The sequence below is a fragment of the Bubalus kerabau genome, chromosome 2 (genome assembly GCF_029407905.1).
Source record: "Bubalus kerabau isolate K-KA32 ecotype Philippines breed swamp buffalo chromosome 2, PCC_UOA_SB_1v2, whole genome shotgun sequence".
Taxonomy (NCBI): domain Eukaryota; kingdom Metazoa; phylum Chordata; class Mammalia; order Artiodactyla; family Bovidae; genus Bubalus; species Bubalus kerabau.
The window spans coordinates 157,033,835-157,059,759 of record NC_073625.1 but is presented as its reverse complement, the minus strand read 5'-3'; the positions used below and the strand labels follow the sequence as shown (position 1 = coordinate 157,059,759).

General features: G+C 37.0%; 1 protein-coding gene across 1 annotated transcript in view; it reads left to right on the top strand.

The window, feature by feature from the left end:
* Window positions 1-1,774: 1,774 nt before the first annotated feature.
* Window positions 1,775-25,925, top strand: part of LEKR1 (leucine, glutamate and lysine rich 1) — a 211,266-nt gene continuing 187,115 nt past the window's right edge. The window contains exons 1-2 of the mRNA XM_055569250.1: window positions 1,775-1,822; window positions 4,724-4,813. Coding sequence (XP_055425225.1) covers window positions 4,766-4,813 — 48 coding nt within the window. The 5' untranslated portion in view covers window positions 1,775-1,822; window positions 4,724-4,765. The remainder of the gene's footprint in view (window positions 1,823-4,723; window positions 4,814-25,925) is intronic.

Genomic DNA, 25,925 nt, shown 5'->3' with positions numbered 1-25,925 from the left:
CTTTTTCACCTGTTTGATAGTAATGTTTGATTTTTTTTATCAGTAGTTCATAGGAAAATACTTTTAAGATGATTGACAACTCCTGATTTAATGGCATTAAAATATCCTATTACTAGAGATGTAAAAAAAAAAAAAAAGACAGGAAAATTACTCTAACTTGAGTCTTATAAATTCCATAGTTACCTAAAATTATAGGTACAGAAACATGAACTTCATCTCTATAAAGATAGAATGAAATCACTGCTGCCAATCACTTATCAAAACAAATGGTAGACACTTCATTAGAATCTATGGAAATCTCAGAAATAAGTAATAATTTCATTAAAAAAGCAAGTTCTTTAAAAAGTTTTTAAAGTGTATAAGGCAGTTATCAATTTTCAGTCTGATTTCATTGATATTTGTTATAGGCTAGATATTGGATGCTAAGGTTAAAGAACTGTCAGTACAATAATTTTGAGCATCAAATTCATTAAAAGTATTAAATGAGTATTGTTAAAGCTTTATTCTTTTTGTGTTTTAAAATATATTCATGAAAATAAGTCCTGTGGATGTAGTGTTTCAGCACTGTGACTATAGTGAATAATACTGTACTGTTTATTTTGAAAGAAGCTAAGAGAGCATATCTTAAAAGCGCTCATCATAAGGAAAAAAAAATTGTATCTATGTGTGGTGATGGATGTTAACTAGACTTATTGCCTTTATTTTACAATATAAACAAATATTGAATCATTTTGTTGGATACCTGGAACTAATGTATTTCAGTTATATCTCAATTAAAAATCAATATATTCATATGATAAATATTAACATATTTGGCATACAGTACATTTTTGGGTGAAGCTCTTATCAGTAATGAACAGGCCACAAGAGTACACGTTTACAATCATCAAAGGGTTCATTGTAGAGCTTGACTTTGAATATTTGAAAGTAGATGTTTATTTCTTCAAGGCCTAACTTGTCTCATTGGAAATTTTGTTCAATCATATTCTCATGGCTAAAAAGAATTTAGTATACAATTTATTGCTGAACAGATGACAAAACATTTGAACTCCTAGTTCAGTTCAGTCGCTCAGTCATGCCCGACTCTTTGCCACCCCATGAACCGCAGCACAGTTGGATGGCATCACCAACTCAATCGTCATGAATTTGAGTAAACTGGGAGTTGGTGATGGACAGGGAGGCCTGGCGTGCTGCAGTCCAATCGAGTTGGACACGAGTTAGCGACTGAACTGAAATGTTAACATGACAACACAAAGTTGTGTGAACCACGTGGAAAGCCCTAGGTTATCACTTTATATAGACTCCAAAAACTAGGAAGAATTTTTTTTTCTTCTCTATCTCAGGGGTCAATGACCCCTGAGAAAAACTGACAGAAGAAAAATTGTAATAAAGGGTCACAGTCAGTTCAGCCGGTTCAGTCATGTCCGACTCTTTGCGACCCCACTGAGGGGTGAGAGGTAGACCGACTTTGTCCTCCACCTCTGCCACCGTCATTCCAACCCGCCTCTGGGCTAGAAATGTCTCCCTCCATCCCAGCAGCCGCCCCCACGACTCCAGCCCGCCCTCCTCTGCCTCGCCCTTAGCATCCCTTGCCTCCCACTCACAGTACCCAGCGTAATGCTAAGCCCGTTCTTTGACCCCAGCCAGGAGACTTCAAGCTTCCGCCCAGGACTTGGCCCGGGGCGGCGCAGGGGTGTGCTGTTTCCGCGTTGGCGACCGGCGTGTGTCGTGACGTCACCGCGCCTTGACGTCAGGCTGACGTGCAGCACGGTCTCCTGGGAGACCAGGAGAGCCTTTTGCCCCCGGCGGAATCGAAGTATAGGTGAGAGAGACAAGGAAAAGCTTTCTTGAGCCCCGGAATGACCTGGTTCCGGCGCGCACTTCCGAAGAAGAGGCGTGCTGGCACCCCGGGGGCAGAGCCGGAAAGCCGAGCCGTGGTGCCGCGCCCGGGGAATGGGCCCCGCGCCTTGCCCCTGATCGTAGCAGCCGCTTCTGTCGAGTCTTCGCGAGCCCGTCCGGCTGGGCGCCCTCTTCTCTGAGAGCGTGGCTAGGATAGGCCTCATTACCGCACCTTTTCTTCTTCCCGCCTCCGCGGGTCCCGAGGGAACGGGGTTATAAAGGGACAGATTTCAAAACCCTTGCAGCCGATTTTGGCTGTACTTGCAATTAGTTTCTATTTGGAAAATCCTGCCCCTTCAGAATGTCTCAGGACGTGAACTCCCTCTTCACCTGACCTTGACCTCATCTGTGGTGATTCACATTAAAGAAATAGTTCTTTAGGGAAGGGCCTGAAAGCTGAACGTGAGTTAATGGCCCAGCGTGACACTGGTGTCATGCAGGGAATCGGAAGTGAACGACTAGGGACGGGTCTGTATTTTTGACATCTTCCTTGTAATCCTGTCAGATCAGGTTCACAAATATCTACGCGGCTACCGCTGGTTATCACCGCACCTCATGTCGAAGAAGAGTCGAGAAAGTGTGTAATGTGAGAGAATAAAAGAGCCTCTTTGATTTAAAAAGAAAAAAACAAAATAATGAAAGTAAATTAAAAGTTAAAAAAAACTTTTTTCCCCCTTTTGTTAAAGGGAAAGAGACCTCTCCCATCCCTTTCTTGGGAAACCTCTTATGGCTGTGTGCTTCCTCTGTTCCTTCAACATGTATGTATGCAAATCTTTTGAAGACCCAGAATATTTTTCTGGAGGACCTGGGAGCCATTTCTTTAAAGTGAAAACATCAAGGGAAACAGGGCCCATATCTCCATATTACTTTGGGAGTTTAGTGCTTCTAATAACCAAGTGCTTTGTGTAGAGATATGTATTCATTTGAACAAACGCTGTTAGCTAGCACAGGTGGCTACTTCAATTACCAGGTGAATTTAAAACAAACTATGAAATAGAGTATAGCAAGCTCTGTTGAGGACAAATTATCTTTTATCTTGAGAACATGTATGTAATGGAGTGTATCTGCTTGGCTATATTAAAAAGTGGGATTTCTTTCTGTCTTTGTAATCTTATTAGATTAGCTGTGCATCACAGTTTAGTTAAATGCTTATGTGATAATAAAACTGCTTTCTGCATCGTGGGGAAATTTTCTGGATGGCAGGATTTAACATTTTTTCCTCAATAATCAGACCTACCAATTTTTCCCACTCAGTATAGTAAGGCCACAAAATTGGAATAGATTTACAGTAACGATACTGTGCCACTAGATTCATGCTCTCAAATACATTTAGGTGTGAAATTTTAAAAAGGAAATTTAGTTGGTAATTTTAGGAAAAATTCTGCTCACAATAGAGTTTCATTAAGATGAAGCCATCTTATTTTACTGATGGTGAGCTCACTGTAAAATGACAGAAGTGAGAATAATGAGCTTTCTGTGAATAATGAGCTCTTGCCACATCACTGTGACAGTCTGCCAAACATCAGATTATTATGTACTTGGCCATGTGGGCCAATGTTCACTATATCAGTTAACTTTACTCTCTCTGTCCATACACATTGTATTACCTTTATCTTTAGGTTGGAAGACAGCCCATTAGTTATTTATTTTAAACAGCAGCTCATTAAACATGGAACTTTGCTAACAAGGGGGATTGGAAACCCATCCTTCCACCAATACTTACACAATTAAAAAAAACAGGAACTTTTGTCAATTACAATTTTCTTGACATCTTGCTATGTGGCTGGGGTTACTTTTTCTGATAGAGTACTATGCCTGTTGAGTCTCTGTTTGTCAAAATCTTGTCCAGATCAAATGTAAACCTCCTCAGGAAGCCTTTGCTAATTCCCCATTCCCATGAGGAATATAAGACATTTTTTTCCCCGGAACGTCTAGATTGTTCCTTGTCTACAGCTCCTGACCCTCAGGCCTTTCCTGCTGTGGAATTGTGCCTATATTATCTTACTCTGCTGTCCCCCTTCACTTCCCATTTATATGTGTGTATATATATATGTATCTGTATATACCCATACATATGAATGAACATCTCTCACTCCTGAAACTGGACTGTCTATTCTTTCTCCTTATTTGGGAAACATTAAAAAAAAGAACTCAAAGTGCACCTTCATTAATCTTGTGTGGTTTTATGAAAGTAGTGATAGAGTTTTATATTGAATTGTTTTATTATAAAATGAAAATTATTAAAAGTAAAACATCTGCATAAAAATTATATAAATGTCCACTTTTGGTAAAATTGGCACTTGGCTTCTTATGCTTTAGTGACTTTTCTGTTCAGTGCTTGCCTATCATATTTAACTTGATAACTCTAAATATTTTTTCCTGTAGTTCATTTAAACCAGCATTAATGTCACAGTTGCTTTCTTTTATCTGCTAAACTATTCTATAGATATTTTTTCCAGCAGCTTTTCAGGGGAAAAACTTTTCTTTTAAATGAAATAAATGGATCTGTTTAAAATTTTGTGATCCTTAATCTGTATTTGCAAAACAAATAACTGGTTGTAAGCCACTACAAAAGTTACAATTATAAAGTTCCAAAGAAAGAAAATGTTATTTTTAATTCAGTAGTCTCTCTAGGTCCTTCCTGTTCTGTTGGCCTAATAACCACGTGAGAAAACCTCATTTGTACCTTTTAACATTGAGTTGATGAAACAAACATCTGTGAAAATAGTTATACCCATTGATTCCCAAATACTTGTAGGAATTTATCTTTTTAAAATTTTCTTCATATTGTTTTAATTCTAATTATCACCATCAATGTTTTTAGATTATTTTACTTCAAAGCGCCTTCAGTATATTTTGGGAAATTATGGATCGTCATGTTCCCATGCATGCATTACCTGAAGAAATCCAAAAGGTATGATACTATGTTATTACAGCACAACATTAGAATTTTAACAGTTAATTCTAAAACATGGGAGAATGCATTCAGAGGTTTTATATTTGTTTTAGTCAGGGGATCTGCAGTGAATTGGTGGAGTGGGGAAGGGAATAATTATAATAGTCAAAACCGTAGAATTCAATTCAGTGCCAAAAATGTTCAGCCTGTGAAAGAAGCTGGATATATAATTCTGGCATGGTATTTGACCAGGTGTTTTTGGAGCCCTTGTAAGGGCTCCAACAATGGCCAAATACTATACTTAGATATTTATCTAGCAGCTTTTCAGAAAAAAAAAGAAATGACATAAATGGGTCCGTTTCAAATGTTAAGTAATCCTTATTATGTATTTGCAAAACAAATAATTAGTAGTAAACCACTACAGAAATTTTCAGTTCAGTTCAGTTGCTCAGTCATGTCGGACTCTTGGTGACCCCATGGACTGCAGCACGCCAGGCCTCCCTGTCTATCACCAACTCCTGGAGTTTACTCAAACTCATGTCCATTGAGTCGGTGATACCATCCAACCATCTCATCCTCTGTCATCCGCTTCTCCTCCCGCCTTCAATCTTTCCCAGCATCAGGGTCTTTTCAAATGAGTTAGTTCTTCACATCAGGTGACCAAAGTATTGGAACTTCAGCTTCAACATCAGTCCTTCCAATGAATATTCAGGACTGATTTCCTTTAGTGTGGACTGATTGGATCTCCTTGCAGTCCAAGGGACTCTCAAGAGTCTTCTCCAACACCACAGTTCAAAACCATCAATTCTTCGGCACTCAGCTTTCTTTATAGCCCAACTCTCGCATCCATATATGACTACTGGAAAAACCAAAGCTTTGACTAGACAGACCTTTGTTGACTAAGTAATGCCTCTGCTTTTTAATATGCTGTCTAGGTTGGTCATAACTTTTCTTCCAAGGACAAAAAATTTTAGTTTGTAACTTTTTTTTTTTTAATTTTTATTTATTCATGGCTGTGCTGCGTCTTCATTGGTGTTCAAGGGCTTTCTCTAGTTGCAGGGAGTGGGGGCTACTCTTTGTTGCAGGCCCTAGAGCACACAGATTTCAGTAGTTGTGGCACATGGGCTTAGTTGCTCCGCAACATGTGGAATCTTCCTGGATCAGGAAGACCCATGTCCTCTGCATTGGCAGGTGAATTCTTATCCATTGTGGCACCTGGGAAGTCCTAGTTTGTAACTTTTTATGATGCAGAAATTTTAAGAGTGTCTCTCTAAAAGGGTCTATTTCAGTTTCACCTTAATTCTTATTTTTTACCATGTTTTAAGGCCTTTTATAGATACCAACTCATTTAATCTGGTTAACAATTCTTTTCACCATTGCTATGCTATTTTCCTACCTGTTAATTTATATCTGTCCTCGGACAAAATCATTTCTCCCATATTTACTGTGGCAATGCATACATTGCTAACAGCATAATTAAAAATATCTCTTTGAAATTGATTAACAAATTATGAAATAAAACCTCAAACCTTAACTGTCATTTATCATTCGGTTTTTAAGGTAAATCTATAGTCAGTTTAAGATTAATCACAGTCCATTAGTTTTTAATTAAAAACTGCAGTCAGCTCTCAGGTATATTTTTATCTTTTATGCATGTAATGCCTGTTAGCATTAATCATGCCATTGATTTAACTTGATGGTTACTTCTACTGCATGTCCTTTAGATTTATGTAAACTACAGTCTAGCAGGTCCTAGAAGGCAAGTCCAGTTACCATAAAAAAACCTTTTATACCATTACATTTAATTCACTTCACCTTTAAAGTTAGATATAAGAGAAAGTCCAGAGAGAGCTCAGCTATGCTATGCTTACCTGAGAAATGGTACCTAGATGTGTTTGAATGCATGGAGTGTCCTCACACTCCTTCAAATGATTTCTTTCCATGTACTACTAGCTGGTGTGGTAGAGATAAAAAGAAACAAAACAATCTGCAAGAAACAATACCCATACTCAGATGCCAGTCATCTATTAGGAAGCAGATATATGATGACATGAAAAAAAAAAAAGGACCCTAAAGACAATATTTGATTTAAATGTCATGTAAGAGCCTATCTTTTCTGAAAATAGAGAAAGTGGGAAGAGGAATCCTTGAGTATCATGATGGTCAAAGGAGGATCTTTATGCAGGAAATAGAACTGGAATTGGCCCTTGAAAGCGAAGTACTCCTAGAGACAGACAGGGAAAAGGTTATTCTGGGCTAAGTGAACAAAAGCTCACTGGTAAGAAAAAATACTGGCCAGGGTAGAGAACGTTTAACAACTTCAGTGTTTTAAATGCATGAAAGAGTATGTCTTTAACAGAGTTTTTAATAAGTTGAAGAATGTGGTTTTTTTCTTATTTAAGGTACTTATATAACTAAATTTAAAAAAAATGCTAAACCAATCATTTTTAAATATACATATATTCTCAAATCTTAAATGACAGGGAGCTGTCTGTTTAATGCAGAGAGGTGGGGAGGCCAGGAGTAGCTTAGCTGCCTAAGGCCCTGGACAAGTGAGTTAATTGTAGCCCTTGGTCTGCTGAATGCTTAGCCTGTAAAGTGCATCTTTGCACTTTTTCGGACTGAAGTTAGATACGCTTGTACGACAAGTATTTATCAAGTGCCTGTAGTGTGCCAGACACTGTTTTGGGTATGCACATGCATCCCACAGCCTGTTAGAGGTTGTTTTGGGAATGTCAGTTACTCGTTTTCCGTAACTTCTTACCTAATATTTGATTCATCTAGATTGTCCATAATGTAACTGGTTAAAGCATATTTATTTAGTCAGCTTGCATACATCATTCTATATACAAGCACGTTAAACAGATATATAAGCTTATAATAGTAATAAGAGTACTTCAGATTAGAACCATTTCATTATTAAAGTTTAGTCTCTCAGTCGTGTCTGATTTTTTGCAACCCCATGGACTGTAGCCTACTAGGCTCTTTTGTCCATGGGATTTTCCAGGCAAGAGTACTGGAGTGGGTTGTCATTTCCTTCTCCAGAGGATCTTCCTGACCCAGGGCTAGAATCCAGGTCTCCCACATTGTAGGCAGATGCTTTAGCATCTGAGCCACCAGGGATTTCATTATTAAGATAAAACAAATCTTAGGCTTTCATAATGACTTGGAAATTATGCTATATTTCTTTATGGGATAAGAATGAGGATGGGTGGATCAGTGTACAGTGACACAGAAGACTTTTAGAGGCTTTTTTTCTTGTTCTTTTGTTAACTTTTTACGTTAGTTTTTATGCTGGCTCTTCTTTCTAGGGGATTCCCTGGTGACTCAGATGGTAAAGAATCTTCCTGCAATGCGGGACACTCAGGTTCGATCCCTGGGTCAGGAAGATCCCCTGGAAAAGGAAATGGCAACCCACTCCAGTATTCTTACCTGGAAAATCCCATAGACAGAGAACCCTGGCAGGCTACAGTCCATGGGGTTGCAAAAAGTCAGGACTGAGTCAGTAACACTAATGGCTTCTTTCTAGAGAAGCCCCTGCTGTGTTTCCTTTTTTGCTGTGTGTAGGCAAGAAAGGTTAGTGTAGAAATCAGGAAAGAGAAGTGAGGGAAGTCTTTTTCTTTTTGTACTTTTGCTGTATAATATGGAAATAGGATGGTTGATCAATTACTCGAAAGATATATGATAAAGGAAATGGAAATGACTGTACTACACTGTACACACACTAGTAAAATAGGTAGCAGTAGATAAGAGTTGCAAGAGAATATAAATGTGGTGGGGGAGATGGCCAACAAAGGAAAAGTGTGGAGAATACTGATAATACTAAGCTCTAGTTAGTCCATTACCTTATTAGAAAGAGAAGATTGTTAAATCCTCTCGCCACTAGTCTTATCTTCTTAGGAAATCTTAAGGAAGAAAGAAAAAGATAATCTTTTGACAACCACTCCCAGATCTTTTTGTTTTTTTATCATAATTTCTGACTGAGCATAAACACATTTCAGATTCCCATCTCCACAAGTAGCAGAAAATGTCAAACAGACTAATGGGCTGGAAGGCAAGACCATACTCATCCCCTTTGTCTGCTACTGGACTCTACAGCTTACTTCTTTATGTACTTAGACTATATCTCTAAATATACTCTCTAGACAAAGTTGACTCCTGCCTGTTTCTGACTTCCAATAAGTAGCAGCTTTGCTGGAATTTTCATCTAGCAGACTGAAAGCAGAATGCACTTGTAATGATAGTACACTTTGTGTTTAGTATTTTATTGCCACAATTAAAACTAAAACACTTATAGATTAGCAAAATAATAATTATATATTTCTTCCCTTCCTGAATGTACACCTATTTCAGAAACATATGGAGTCTTTTTAGAAAGAAGAACAATGGGTAATATTCCTTTTTGCTGTTTTTGCTAGAAGATATACACAGAAGTCAGAACAACCTCAACAAATCAGTGGAAAACTCAGTTATTTTGCAAAAGTAGAACTGATCTCTTGTTATTTTTTAATGGTGACAAAATGAGCACTTTTAATGGGATTTTAGCTTCAGGAGATATTTATTATCACAGGACACAAAATAAAATAAAGAGACCAGAGTTGTTTATTTTATAATACAGAAGTGGCAGTGCAAGGGCTGGAGAGCACACTGTTCTTTCTGGGATAACAATCCCTTTCCCTACCAGCAACAGCTCATTTTGTTCTGTTTCAGTAATTTTAGTACTTTGGAACTTTGAAATTTATTCAGAATAACAGTTTTATATTTCCAAGCACAGGTTGTCATTGCCAGAGAAAAGAAACTTAATTTTCTAGGTCATTTTGGGCCACTGTGGCTAGGATCAGATTTTGTGTTGAATTAAAGTAGAGGAAAAGGAGAGAATATTATTGAAACATTAGCGCTATTATCCTGGAAAAGTAGTGATATGTCTATGTGTGTGGGGGTATATGTGTCTTTTTAAGCAATTGTAGTTTTGAAACTAATAACAAAAGACGTAAGAAGCTATATAATTTTTGAAGAGACTGTTCACTTAATATTGTGACCCAAGAGAGTTCATTAGGGAAAACTTAAAAAAAAAAAATAACTATGAATATTGAAAAATCTGTATTTGTTAATTTGTAGTCCAAAATACCGGAGAAGGCAATAGCACCCCACTCCAGTACTCTTGCCTGGAAAATCCCACGGACGGAGGAGCCTGGTAGGCTGCAGTCCATGGGGTCACGAAGAATCGGACATGACTGAACGACTTCACTTTCACTTTTCACTTTCATGCATTGGAGAAGGCAATGGCAACCCACTCCAGTGTTCTTGCCTGGAGAATCCCAGGGATGGGGGAGCTTGGTGGGCTTCTGTCTATGGGGTCACACGGAGTTGGACACGACTGAAGCGACTTAGCAGCAGCAGCAGTCCAAAATACTTTTGCTGCCTGGCCATAGAGAGTCCCAGAATTTACTAAGGTGAAGTTTTCTAGAAAAATAGGTGTTGGGGTAAATATACTTTGGAGGTATATTTAAATCTAAACATAGTCATGTCATGTATAATTTGTATATGAAGACAACACTTCTTAAAATTGCTTGTTGAAATTTCTCTGTGGATTAATCTCTAGCATTTTATTACCAGCTTTATTTATATTTTATTATTTTGAAACCAAACCTTTTATTTCAAGATCATTGTAAACTCACAAGCAGTTGTGAGAAATGATACCAAGAGATCTCATGTACCCTTCCCCCAACTTGCTCCAATGGTAACATCTGGCAAAACTCCACTAGATATCACAACCAGACATTGACACTGACACAGTTTAGGATTCTGTGACAACAAAGATTCCTCATGTTGCCCTTTTATAGCTACATTCACCTCAACCTCTGCTTTCACATGCCTCCACTATCCTACCCCCAACTCATGACCTCTAGCAACCAGTGATCTGGTCTCCCAATAATTTTGTCACCTCAAGAATGTTATAAAAATGGGATTATGCAATATGTAGTCTTTGGGATTAGTTTTTTTTTTTTTTAATCAGTGTAATTATCTGGAGTTTTATACATATTGTTGCTTATATTTGTAGTTTATTCCTTTGTATTGCTGATTAGCATTCCATGGTATAAATGTACTGCAATTTATTTAACCTGTTGAAGAACATCTGAGTTTTTCCTGTTTGGGGCTATTATGTATAAAGCTGCAGTAAATATTAGTGTACAGGTTTTTATGTGAACTTGTGTTTTTATTTTCATAGGACAAATGCTCAAGTACAATTGCTAGATTGTTTGGTAGTTGCATGTTTAGTTTTCTAAACACTGCCAGAGGGCTGTAAGATTTTACATCCTCACCAGCAGTGTATGAGTGATCCAGTTTCTCTGCATGTTTAGTATTTGATGTTGTCATTGGTTGAAAAAAGTTTTATTGGGATATAGTTAATGTACAAAATTATATGTTTCAGGTGTACAGCATAGTAATTCACAATTTTAAAGGTTATATTCCATTGATAGTTATTATAAAATATTGGCTATATTCCCTATGCTCTATAATATATCCTTGTGGCTTATTTATTTTATATATAATAGTTTATACCTCTTAATCCCCCATCCCTAACTTGCCCCTTTTCCTTTCCCCCTCCCCACTGGTAACCACTAGCATGTTCTCTTTATCTTTGATTCTGTTTTCTTTTTGGCATATTCAGTAGTTTGTTGTATTTTTTAGATTCTACATATATGTGATATCATATAATATTTATCTTTGTCTGACTTATTCCACTCAGCATAGTACCCTTCAAATCCATGCTTGTTGTTGCAGATGGCAAAATTTCATTCTTTTAATGGTTGAGTAATATTCCATTCACATCTTCTTTATCTGTTCATCTGTTGATGGGCACTTAAGTTGTTTCCATATCTTGGGCATTGTAAATAATGCTGCTGTGAACATTGTGGTGCATGTATCTTTTTTAATTAGTATTTTCATTTTTTTCTGGATATACACCCAGGACTGGAATTGCTGTATCATATGGTAGTTCTACTTTAGGGTGTTTTTTTTTTTTTTTTTTTTTGAGAAACCTCTATTCTGTTTGCAAAAGTGGTTGCACCAATTTACATTCCCACCAACAGTGTCTGAGGATTTGTTCTTCCTTGCATCTTCGCCCACTTTTGTTATTTTTTTTTATGTTGGCCATTCTTAATAGGTGTGAGATGATATCTTTGTGATTTTTAATTTTCATTTCTCTGATAATTAACAATGTTGAGCATCTTTTCAAGTGCCTATTTGCCATCTGTATGTATCTATGGAAAGAGATTTATTCCGGTTTTCTATTTTGAAATTGGGTTTTCTTTTTATATCAAGTTCTATGAGCTGTTTGTATTTTGATTATTAATCCCTTATCAGTCATATCATTTGCAAATTTTTTTCCCATTCCATAGGTTGTCTTTTTGTTGTTGTTGAAGGTTTCCTATGCTATGCAAAAGCTTTTCAGCTTGATTAGATCTCATTTGCTTATGTTTGCTTTTGTTTCCTTTGCTTTAGAAGAAAGATCAAACAATATTGTTATGATGTATGTCAAAGAGAGTTTTCGTCTGTTTTCTTCTAGGAGTTTAATGATTTTTGGTCTTACCTGTAGGTCTTTAATCCAGTTTGAGTTTATTCTTGTATATGGTGTTAGAAAATGTTCAAGTTTCATTTTTTTTTACATATAACTGTCCTATTTTCCCAGCAGTGCTTAATGAAGAGACTGCCTTTTATCCAATTTTCTACTATATATTCTTGTCGCCTTTGTAGTAGATTAATTGACCATAAGTGTGTTAGTTTGTTTCAGGACTCTCTCTTCTGCTGTAGTGATCTATGTGTCTGTTTACTGTTTTTATACCAGAACCATACTGTTTTGATTGCTGTAGCTTTGCATTGTAGTTTAAAGTCAGGCAACATGATACCTCTAGCTCTGTTCTTTCTCAATATTATTCTAGCTATTGAGGGTCTTCTGTATTTCTATCAGTTCAGTTAAGTTCAGTCGCTCAGTTGTGTCCGACTCTTTGCGACCCCATGAATGGCAGCATGCCAGGCCTCCCTGTTAGCACCAGCGCCCGGAGTTCACTCAGACTCACGTCCATCAAGTCAGTGATGCCATCCAGCCATCTCATCCTCTGTCGTCCCCTTCTCCTCTTGCCCCCAATCCCTCCCAGCATCAGGGTCTTTTCCAATGAGTAAACTCTTCGCATGAGGTGGCCAAAGTACTGGAGTTTCAGCTTCAGCATCATTCCTTCCAAAGAAATCCCAGGGCTAATCTCCTTCAGAATGGTCTGGTTGGATCTCCTTACAGTCCAAGGGACTCTCAAGAGTCTTCTCCAACACCACAGTTCAAAAGCATTAATTCTTCGGTGCTCAGCCTTCTCCACAGTCCAACTCTCACATCCATACATGACCACAGGAAAAACCATAGCCTTGACTAGACAGACCTTTGTTGGCCAAGTAATGTCTCTGCTTTTTAATATGCCATTTAGGTTGGTCATAACTTTCCTTCCAAGGAGTAAGCGCCTTTTAATTTCATGGCTGCAGTCACCATCTGCAGTGATTTTGGAGCCCAGAAAAATAAAGTCTGACACTGTTTCCACTGTTTCCCCATCTATTTCCCATGAAGTGATGGGACCGGATGCCATGATCTTTGTTTTCTGAATGTTGAGCTTTAAGCCAACTTTTTCACTCTCCACTTTCACTTTCATCAAGAGGCTTTTGAGTTCCTCTTCACTTTCTGCCATAAGGGTGGTGTCATCTGCATATCTGAGGTTATTGATATTTCTCCCGGCAATCTTGATTCCAGCTTGTGTTTCTTCCAGTCCAGCGTTTCTCATGATGTACTCTGCATAGAAGTTAAATAAGCAGGGTGACAATATACAGCCTTGACGTACTCCTTTTCCTATTTGGAACCAGTCTGTTGTTCCATGTCCAGTTCCAGCTGTTGCTTCCTGACCTGCATATAGGTTTCTTAAGAGGCAGGTCAGGTGGTCTGGTATTCCCATCTCTTTCAGAATTTTCCACAGTTTATTGTGATCCACACAGTCAAAGGCTTTGGCATAGTCAATAAAGCAGAAATAGATGTTTTTCTGGAACTCTCTTGCTTTTTCCATGATCCAGCAGATGTTGGCAATTTGATCTCTGGTTCCTCTGCCTTTTCTAAAACCAGCTTGGACATCAGGAAGTTCACGGTTCACATATTGCTGAAGCCTGGCTTGGAGAATTTTGAGCATTACTTTACTAGCATGTGAGATGAGTGCAATTGTGTGGTAGTTTGAGCATTCTTTGGCATTGCCTTTCTTTGGGATTGGAATGAAAACTGACCTTTTCCAGTCCTGTGGCCACTGCTGAGTTTTCAAAATTTGCTGGCATATTGAGTGCAGCACTTTCACAGCATCATCTTTCAGGATTTGAAATAGCACAGCTGGAATTCCATCACCTCCACTAGCTTTGTTTGTAGTGATGCTTTCTAAGGCCCACTTGACTTCACATTCCAGGATGTCTGGCTCTAGGTGAGTGATTACACCATCGTGATTATGTGGATCGTGAAGATCTTTTTTGTACAGTTCTTCTGTGTATTCTTGCCACCTCTTCTTAATATCTTCTGCTTCTGTTAGGTCCATACCATTTCTGTCCTTTATTGAGCCCATCTTTGCATGAAGTGTTCCCTTGGTATCTCTAATTTTCTTAAAGAGATCTCTAGTCTTTCCCATTCTGTTGTTTTCCTCTATTTCTTTGCACTGATCGCTGAGGAAGGCTTTCTTATCTCTTCTAGCTATTCTTTAGAACTCTGCATTCAGATGTGTATATCTTTCCTTTTCTTCTTTGCTTTTTGCTTCGCTTCTTTTCACAGCTATTTGTAAGGCCTCCCCAGACAGCCATTTTGCTTTTTTTCATTTCTTTTCCATGGGGATGGTCTTGATCCCTATCTCCTGTACAATGTCAGGAACCTCATTCCATAGTTCATCAGGCACTCTATCTATCATATCTAGTCCCTTAAATCTATGTCTCACTTCCACTGTATAATCATAAGGGATTTGATTTAGGTCGTACCTGAATGGTCTAGTGGTTTTCCCTACTTTCTTCAATTTAAGTCTGAATTTGGTAATAAGGAGTTCATGATCTGAGCCACAGTCAGCTCCCAGTCTTGTTTTTGTTGACTGTATAGAGCTTTTCCATCTTTGGCTGCAAAGAACATAATCAATCTGATTTCAGTGTTGACCATCTGGTGATGTCCATGTGTAGAGTCTCTTCTTGTGTTGTTGGAAGAGGGTGTTTGCTATGACCAGTGCATTTTCTTGGCAAAACCCTATTAGTCTTTGCCCTGCTTCATTCCGTATTCCAAGGCCAAATTTGCCTGTTACTCCAGGAGTTTCTTGACTTCTGCTTTTGCATTCCAGTCCCCTATAATGAAAAGGACATCTTTTTTGGGTGTTAGTTCTAGAAGGTCTTGTAGGTCTTCATAGAACTGTTCAACTTCAGCTTCTTCAGCATTACTGGTTGGGGCATAGACTTGGATTACTGTGATATTGAATGGTTTGCCTTGGAAATGAACAGAGATCATTCTGTCGTTTTTGATATTGCATCCAAGTACTGCATTTCAGACTCTTTTGTTGATGATGATGGCTACTCCATTTCTTCTGAGGGACTCCTACCCGCAGTAGTAGATATAATGGTCATCTGAGTTAAATTCACCCTTTCCAGTTCATTTTAGTTCACTGATTCCTAGAATGTCAACATTCACTCTTGCCATCTCTTGTTTGACCACTTCCAATTTGCCTTGATTCATGGACCTGACATTCCAGGTTCCTATGCAATATTGCTCTTTACAGCATCAGACCTTGCTTCTGTCACCAGTCACATCCACAGCTGGGTATTGTTTTTGCTTTGGCTCCATCCCTTCATTCTTTCTGAAATTATTTCTCCACTGATCTCCAGTAGCATATTGGGGAGTTCCTCTTTCAGTATCCTATCACTTTGCCTTTTCATACTGTTCATGGGGTTCTCAAGGCAAGAATACTGAAGTGGTTTGCCATTCCCTTCTCCAGTGTATCACATTTAGAAATACATAAATGTATTCCTATGCAATTTATAAAACTGTTTGTTGTAGTTATATGAAAAATGCCATTGATATTTTGATAGGAATTGCATTGAATGTGAAGATTGCCTTTAGTAGTATGATTTAAACAGTATTCTTAAAGTCCATGAATATGGTATGTATCTTTTCATCTGTTTGTTTCATCATCAGTTTCTTTCATCAGTGTCTTATAGTTTTCCCTACCTCATCAGGTAGGTTTATTCCTGGGTTAATTTTATTCTTTTTGATATGACTGTTTCTTTAATTTCTCTGTCTTTAAAAAAAAATTTTATTTATTTATTTTTTAATATAAATTTATTATTTTAATTGGAGGCTAATTACTTTACAATATTGTATTGGTTTTTACATATATCAACATGAATACGCCACAGGTGTACACGTGTTCCCCATCCTGAACCCCCCTCCCACCTCCCTCCCCATACCATCCCTCTGGGTCATCCCAGTGCACCAGCCCCGAGCATCCTGTATCATGCATCGAACCTGGACTGGTGATTCTTTTCACATATGATATTATACATGTTTCTGTGCCATTCTCCCAAATCATCCCACCCTCACCCTCTCCCACAGAGTCCAAAAGACTAATCTCTCTTTCTGATAGTTTATTGTTAGTATATAGAAATGCAACAGATTTCTGTACATTCATTTTCTATCCTGCAACTTTACTGAATTCATTGATGAGCTCTAGTAGTTTTTTCGTGGTATCCTTAGGATTTTCTATGGACAATATTGTGTCATTTGCAAACTATGACAGTTTTACTTCTTCCTTTACAATTAGAATTCTTTTATTTCTTTTTCTTACCTAATTGCCATGGCTAAGACTTCCAATACTATGTTGAATAAAAGTGGCAAGAATGGGCATTGTCTTATTCCTAATATCAGAGGAAATACTTTCATTATTGAGTATGATGTTAGCTTTGGGTTTTTCATACATGGCCTTTATTATGTTGAGGTATGTTATATCTATACTCACTTTGTGAGAGTTTTTATCATAAATGGGTGTTGAATTTTGTCAAGATTTTTCTGGGCTCCAAAATCACTGCAGATGTGATTGCAACCATGAAATTAAAAGATGCTTACTCCTTGGAAGGAAAGTTATGACCAACCTAGATGGCATATTAAAAAGCAGAGACATTACTTTGCCAACAAAGGTCCATCTAGTCAAGGCTATGGTTTTTCCAGTGGTCATGTATGGATGTGAGAGTTAGACTATAATGAAAGCTGAGTGCTGAAGAATTGATGCTTTTGAACTGTGATGTTGGAGAAGACTCTTGAGAGTCCCTTAGACTGCAAGGAGATCCAACCAGTCCATCCTAAAGGATATCAGTCCTGGGTGTTCATTGGAAGGACTGATGTTAAAGCTGAAATTCCAGTACTTTGGCCACCTGATGCGAAGAGCTGACTCATTTGAAAAGATCTTGATGCTGGGAAAGATTGAGTGCAGGAGGAGAAGGGGACGACAGAGGATGAGATGGTTGGATGGCATCACCGACTCAATGGACATGGGTTTGGGTGGACTCCGGGAGTTGGTGATGGACAGGAAGGCCTGGTGTGCTGCAGTCATGGGGTTGCAAAGAGTAGGACACGACTGAGCGACTGAAATGAACTGAAGGTAATCATATGGTCCTTATTCTTCAATTTGTTAATGTGGTGTATTACATTGATTAATATACAGATATTGAAAAATCTTTGCAACCCTGGGATAAATCCCACTTGAGCATGGTTTATGATCCTTGTAATGTATTGTTAGATTCAATTTAATAGTATTTTGTTGAGGATTTTTGCATCTATGTTCCTCAGTGATATTGGCCTGTAGTTTCTTTTGTCTGGGTTTAGTATAAGGGTGATGCTGGCCTCATAGAGTGTGTGGAAGCATTCCTTCCTCTGCAGTTTTTTGGAATAGTTTGAGGAAGATAGTGTTAACTCTTCTCTAAATGTTTGGTAAAATTCACTTGTGAAGCCGTCTGCTCTTGGACTTTTTTTTTTCCTGAGTTTTAAAATAATTGATTCAATTTCATTACCAGTAGTTTGTCTGTTATAGTTTCTATTTCTTCCTGTTTCAGCCATGGGAGTCCTGTTTCCTAGAAATTGTAGATTTCTGGGAATTTGTTCATTTCTTCTAGGTCATCCATTTTATTGGCATATATTTGTTCTTAGTAGTCACTTACAATCTTTTGTATTTCTATGATGTTGGTTGTAACTTCTTTTTCATTTCTGATTTTATTGATTTTTGTCTTTTCTCTTTTTTCTTGGTGAGTCTGGCTAAAGGTTTATCAATTTTGTTTACCTTTTCAAAGAACCAGCACTTAGTTGTACTGATCTTTTCTATAATTTTTAGAGTCTCCATTTAACTTGTTTCTTCTCTCATCTTTATGGTTTTTCATTCCACTAACTTTGGGTTTTGTTTGGTTTTCTTTTTCTAGTTCCTTTAGGTGTAAGGTTAGGTTGTTTATTTGAGATATTTCTTGTTTCCTGAGTTAAACTTTTATTGCTACAAACTGCCCTCTTTTTCTGTGTCCTTTTGTTTTGTTTTCATTTTCATTTAATTTTTGTAATTTTTAATTTCTTTTTTTAAATTAAAAGAAAATTTAAATTTCTTTTTTCCAAGTAATTTTTTAATTTCTTTTTTTATTTCTCCAGTGAACCATTGGTTGTTTAGTAGTATATTCTTTAGCCTCCACATTTTTTTTTTTTTTAAAGTTTTTTCCATTGTAATTGATTTGTAGTCTCATAGTATTGTGGTTGGAAAAGATACTTGATATGATTTCAGTTTTCTTAAATTTTCCAAGTTTTGTTTTGTGGCCTAGTATGTGAACTGTCCTGGAGAATGTTTCCAGGCACTTGAAAAGAAGCATATTCTTCTGATTTGTGATGGTGTATGTTCTATTAAGTTCATATATCTATTAAGTTCATCTGGTTTAGTTTGTAATTTAAGGCCAGTGTTTCCTAATTAATTTTCTGCTTGGATGATCTGTCCATTGATGTAAGTGTGATGTTAAATCCCCTACTATTATTGTATTACTGTCAATTCCTTCCTTTATATCTGTTAGTATTTGCTTTATGTATTTAGATGCTGCTTTATTAGGGCTTATATATATTTGCGATTATTATATGTTCTTGGATTTAGCACTTGATCATTTAATGTCTTTGTCTCTTGTAACATTCTTTATTTTAAAGCCGATTTTATCTTATGTAGGTATTGCCAACCTGGCTTTCTTTTGATTTCCATTTGCAATGAATACCTTTTTCTATCCCTTCATTTTCAATCTGTTTGTGTCTTTAAGTCTGAAGTGAGACTGTTGTAGGCAGCATATATACTGATCTGGTTTTTGTTTCCATTGAGCCACTCAAGGTGTTTTGATTGGAGCATTTAATCCAGTTATATTTAAAGTAATTATTGATATCTATGTTCTTATTGGCATTTTGTTAATTTTTTCAGATCTTTGTTGTTTCTTTCTTCTTTTTTTGTTCTTTTCTCTTGTGGTTTGATGACTATCTTTAGTGCTGTGTTTGGATTCCTTTTTGTGTGTGTATGTTTGTACCTATTATCAGTTTTTGGTTTGTGGTTTACCATGAGGCTTATATATAGCTATATATATATATGTATATATATGGAAATGGCAACCCATTCCAGTATTCTTGCCTAGAGAATCCCTTAGACAGAGGAGCCTGGTGGACTGCTGTCCATAGGGTTGCACAGAGTCAGACACGACTGAAGTGACTTAGCATGCATGCATGTGTTGGAAAAGGAAATGGCAACCCAATCCAGTGTTCTGGCCTGGAGAATCCCAGGGATGGAGGAGCCTGGTGGGTTACGTCTATGGGGTTGCACACAGTTGGACACAACTGAAGCGACTTAGCAGCAGCAGCAGAGATATATATATATATATATATATATATATATATATATATATATATAGTGGCTGACTATTTTTCTGGGCTCCAAAATCATTGCAGATGGTGATTGCAGCCATGAAATTAAAAGATGCTTACTCCTTAGAAGGAAAGTTATGACCAACCTAGACAGCATATTAAAAAGCAGAGATATTGCTTTGCCAACAAAGGTCCATCTAATCAAGGCTATGGTTTTTCCAGTAGTCATGTATGGATGTGAGAGTTGGACTGTGAAGAAAGCTGAATGCCGAAGAATTGATGCTTTTGAAATGTGGTGTTGGAGAAGACTCTTGAGCCCTTGGACTGCAAGGAGATCCAACCAGTCCGTCCTAAAGGAGATCAGTCCTAGGTTTTCATTGGAAGGACTGATGTTGAAGCTGAAACTCCAATACTTTGGCCACCTGATGTGAAGAGTTGACTCATTTGAAAAGACCTTGATGCTGGGAAAGATTGAGGGCAGGAGCAGAAGGGAACAACAGAGGATGAGATGGTTGGATGGCATCACCAACTCAATGGACATGGGTTTGGGTGGACTCCGGGAATTGGTGATGGACAGGGAGGCCTGGCGTGCTGTGGTTCATGGGGTTGCAAAGAGTTGGACATGACTGAGCAACTGAACTGAACTGATATGGTCTTAAATTGTAGACCTTTTAATTTCAAATGTATTTTAACACCCTTGCATTTGTACTCTCCTCCCCTCATTATTACTCTCTTTAACACAATATTTCACATCTGATTGTTTTGTGTATCTCTTAACTGCCTATTTTGGGTATAGATGATTTTCTTACTTTTGTTTTTTAACTTTTCTACAACCTTTATTTTTGGTTCATTTCCTTTCTTTACTATATATTTGCCTGTACCAATGAGCTTTTTCTCTTTGTAATATTCATATTTCTAGTTGTGGCCTTTTTTTCTTTTTTACTTATAGAAATCACATTAACATTTCTTTTAAAGTTGGCTTGGTGGTGTTAAGCTCTTTTAGCTTTTGCTTGTCTGTAAAACGTTTTATCTCTCCATCAAATCTGAATGAAAGCCTTCCTGGATAGAGTATTCTTGGTTGCAGTTTTTTCCCTTTTATCACTTTAAATATATTGTGCCACTGTCATTAATTTTTATTATAATCTTTCTTATAGGTGTGCCGTGATAGCTTATTGTTGTCTTAATTTGCATTTTCTTAATGACTAATGATATTGACTATTTTTTCATGTGCTTATTTGGCATCCATGTGTCCTTTTAGGTGATCTATCTCTTAACCATTTTCTAATTTGATTTTTTTTTAACTGTTGAGTTTTGAGAGTTCTTTATATGACCTAGGTACTTGTCCATTGTCAAATATGTGGCTTGCATATCTTCTTTTCCAAGTCTGTAGCTTGTCATTTCATCCTCTTTACAGAGTGTTTTATAGAGCAGAAGTTTTAAATTTTGCAATTCAGATTATCAGTTTTTCCTTCTATAGATCATGCTTTTGGTATCAAGTGTAAAAACTGTGCCTAGTTTAGATCCTGAGGATTTCTTCCTAGGCTTTTTTCTTCTAAAATCGTATTTTTATGTTGTTCATTTTAGTCCATGACCCACTGTAAGTTAATTAAGTTAATGGAGTGTGAGGTTTAGTTTGAAATCCTTTTATTTTTATTATTATTTTTAATCTATGGGTATCCAATTGTTCCAAGACCATTTGTTGAAAAGGTGGTTTTTCCTTTACTGAATTGCTTTTTGTACCTCTGCCAAAAATCAGTTTGGCATATTTATTTTGATCTGTTTCTGGGTTTTCTGTTCTATTCCATTTGATCTTTGCATCTATCCTTTGACCAATACCACATTGTATTGATTACTGTAGCAATAGAGTATTTACCTTGTAATAATCTGTAGCAATATAGATTTACCTTGAAATCAGGTAAAATACTTTTCCCACTTTATTCTTGTTTTTCAGTACTCTTTTAGCTTTTCTAGTTCCTTTGCTTTTTCGTATAAATTTGAGAACAGTACTGTTTATATATTAGAAAAGCACATATTGCTGGAAATAGGGGTTTTGGGTAGATGGTCTTTACCAAAGTGGTTTTTAAGTTGGTAGTACTGCCAGTTGACTTATTGAAAGGAAGGGTTTTGATGGCCTTATGAACTGGTCAGGCGGCCTGTGTTACTAATGACTCAAAAAGTCTTCTGTTCTGTCTGAAAATGTTTCTCCCAATCTGAATGAAATTCACTAGCTAGACTAAATTCACTATCTTTGAGTAAAGGTATCTTTTTTAATGTAAAACTTATTAGAAAGGTTAGCATTTTATATGTGCTGTCATTTTTTCAGCAGTGAAATTTTTCCTATTTCTTTCCTCCTTATGCAAGCATAGAAAGCATGGATTGGGTGGGGAAAGGAAGGGAGAACAATTTTTTGAGCAGAGAATGCTTCACTTGGGCACTAGGAGGTTACTGAGTGTTTTTTCCACTTGAAGCATAGTTAGGAGCTTTGAAAAGGATCTGAAGCCTAATTTAACCTTTTAAAAAATTTGCATCATTTTTACATTAAATAACTATAATTTGAAAAGTACAAATATTGCATTTGAAAAGTATAGTTTACAATTTATTTTTAAATGGCTCCGCATTTGTTTAATATACTGCATTTGTTGATGCCTCCTCCAAAGTGCATCTTGTAAAAAGCAAAAACATCCTGCTAATGATAGCTCTTTTCTCAAGAATGACAACATGTCATTATTTTACTTACAAAACGACATGATACAACACCAAGTTATAAGAATGAAGCGCAAATTATATTTCACAAGAAACAGCTAAGGTTTACTTACTTCATTTGGGAACATAATTATAGTATTTCATATCTTCTCAAGTTTCACAGAAATGTCCTAAGTAATTAGCCTATACAGATACAAAGAGTTTGAAAGTGTTATTATATTTTACTGTTGCAGTTTTACTTACCGAAAACTATTTACAATTTAATAGCACTGAAACCTTTGTTCAGTATACTTGTTTCATGTAGATCATCAGTGACTTAGGTTGTACTAAATGAAACCTAGAGACTACTCTTATGGATTTATTATTTATTTTGTAATTGTTTTGTTTCCTAGATTATAGTAAATATCATATTTTGGCTTCCTATGCTGAACATCTAGAAGCCTGTTTTATAGCATGTATATTTCACTTTTTTCAGCTTTTCCCACCACGCTTGCTATGGTGGAATAACATTCTAATAATGTTCAAAATTTTGAAGTTTATACAATTTGTGTTTTGTACGTCAGGCTACAAATAAGCTCTATCCAGCAAGAGTTTTCTTTAAAATAAGGACATGACATTTTCCCAGGAGCAGGGAAAGAACTGTGATTAATAGGCTAAGGATGAAGTTCTTTAGAGTAAGAATTTTTAAATTGATGAGAAGGAACCAAAACTCATGATGGGCAAAGGGACTGTAAGAAAATATGCGTATGTTCTGCATTAGTTCAGGTCTCTTGACTTGGATGATTTATATTCCTGGGGACTGATAGTATATTTCAGTAGGATTGCCGAGCCACTCTTGATGATCTTTGAAAACATGTAGAGAGTAAGAGGATAACATACAAATACCATTCCACGTATAGAATGACCATAAATTACTACCAGTGAACTCCCAGACAAGATTCTAGACTATATTAAAGGGCAATTTGTGAGCATATGTTAGAGAAGACAATAACCCTTGAGCCAATTTTATATTCTTGAACAGAACTAGCATTTAGGCTTTGCCATTCCATTTTGTGCAGAGTCACTATATTTAGGGACTGTAGTTGACATAGAATATATGGAATTTATGAAGGCATTTGACAAAGTTTGTCTTAATATTCCTAAAGGCCATATGAATAAATATAGACAGGTTATACAAGTCATTGGGTTGTTTAGCAACCAGTTGAAACACTGTATCTGTAATGTGCTGAGTAATGGATTTAGTATTAACCAAGCAGATATGGAGAAGGCAATGGCACCTCACTCCAGTACTCTTGCCTGGAAAATCCCATGGACGGAGGAGCCTGGTAGGCTCCAGCCCATGGGGTCGCTAAGAGTTGGGCACGACTCAGAGACTTCCCTTTCACTTTACACTTTTCACTTTCATGCATTGGAGAAGGAAATGGCAACCCACTCCAGTGTTCTTGCCTGGAGAATCCCAGGGACAGATGTGCCTAGTGGGCTGCCGTCTATGGGGTCGCACAGAGTCGGACACGACTGAAGCGACTTAGCAGTAGCAGCAAGCAGATATGAGAAGGAAATGGCAACCCATTCCAGTATTCTTGCCTGGAGAATCTTATGGACAGAGGAGCCTGGTGGGCTACAGTCCATGGTGTTACAAGAGTCGGACATGACTTAGCAACTAAACCACCCCCAGACCAAACCAAGCAGATATGACAAGCTATAGAGTTCTGCCCTCAACCTTATATTGAGGGTAGAACTCATATTCAACATTCTTTATCAATAAATTAGATGGATAAAACAACTTGCCAGAATCAGTTTGCAGAATATACAAAGCTTAGGATTTTCTGGATACAAAGTCACTTAACTAAAGTTTGAGTCTAAAACATACATACATACATACACATGTATGTATATACATTAAAATTTATTTATTTATTTATATTTACAATTATATTTGTTTTTCTGCACTTGCATCTGAGAAGCTAAATGCTCACATAAGAGAATGAGGGCTATTGGTTGTAAGGAATAGGTAGCTTTAGGGGGAAAAGTGAGAATAGTGGGAGAATATGGGGTATGGATTCCGAAAGGCAAGTAGGGCAATTAGGTCTTAGCAGGGATTGGAGTAAGGAAGTGGAAGGTCACTGGGTGTGAGACAGTACTGGTTCCAATTTCTTTCTCTCTTACACTGGATCTGCAATGTCTTTTTCTCATCTTCTCTCTGTGTGTTTGCTTATTCTCTTTCATCCCAGTAATGTGGCTTACTCTGTACCTTGCATGTGATCCTTATATATTCTGGCTGTGCTAAAGATATCCTAATTGCCTGGTCTTCAACACTTACAGTCTCAGCTGGCTCATCTCAGCTCAGGACTTGGTTTTTCTAGGTTAGATGTCCAACCTTCATTCATCACTCAGCCATGCTAGGGTGGATTATTGGAGGGGGTTTTAGTCATATTACCAGAGTAGCCAGGACTATGGAAGGTGGATTCTCTACAAAAGGGGACATAGTGGGAAGGAATGACTTGGTATATTCAGTATAATGGGACATGGTTTTACACTGCAGTGTTTTTGGGTAGGGGTTTTATTTAACATAAAAGCCAGTTATAGTATATAATAGCAACATATAATTGATAAAAATACAGAAGACCATTGTGATCTGATTGTATTAAATTATGTTACTAATGGTATTATTGAGATCTTATAATGAGGGAAATACGGGTCCACTCTTATTCTGCTTTAATGAGACCAACAGTAGTATTCAATTCTGGACTCCATATTTTGAAATAGATATAGAACACTGGAACATGTTTAGATAAAATTATCTAGACTGAGAAAGAAATTCAAAACCGTCATTATGTGAAATAGCTGAAGGAATTAAAAGTGTTGACCTAAAGAATTAAAAGATGTGTAGTGTTCCTAATAGCCGTCTTTAAATATTAGAAAAAGATCTGGTTATTCCTTATGGTTACTAGGTGGTCTAGGACTGTGGATGCTCCAGGAAGCAGATTTGGGACCAGCATGAGAAAGAATTCCCTCATAGACAAAACCATCAGAAGATGAAACAGGCTGTTTTACAAAGTAGTTTCCCATCATTTTTGAGTGCTGAGATAGACTCTGGATAACAACTTATCTAGGTTGGAATAGTCTCAATGAACAGATCCATGCTTGAGCCAGGTTATCTTTATGATTTCTTTCAAACTTGTTTCATAAATCTATAAATTTGGTGTCAGTCGCAGTTAAATGACTGATGTACTCATTCATCTGTATCTTGTAGTATTATATCATAGTTTTTAATTTGAAATTTTTATTAAGTTTAAATGAAAATAACTATAAAAGTTATTATTAGTTTGTGTCAAGTAACTCTTTTATAATGGCATGGATAGGCACATATGGTAGATGACATTGATAGGCATATATGGTGGCATTACTCTTAGTTATAGAAGCAGTTTCTATAGTCTTAACAAAGTTGCATTAAGAGTAAGCATTCTTTGT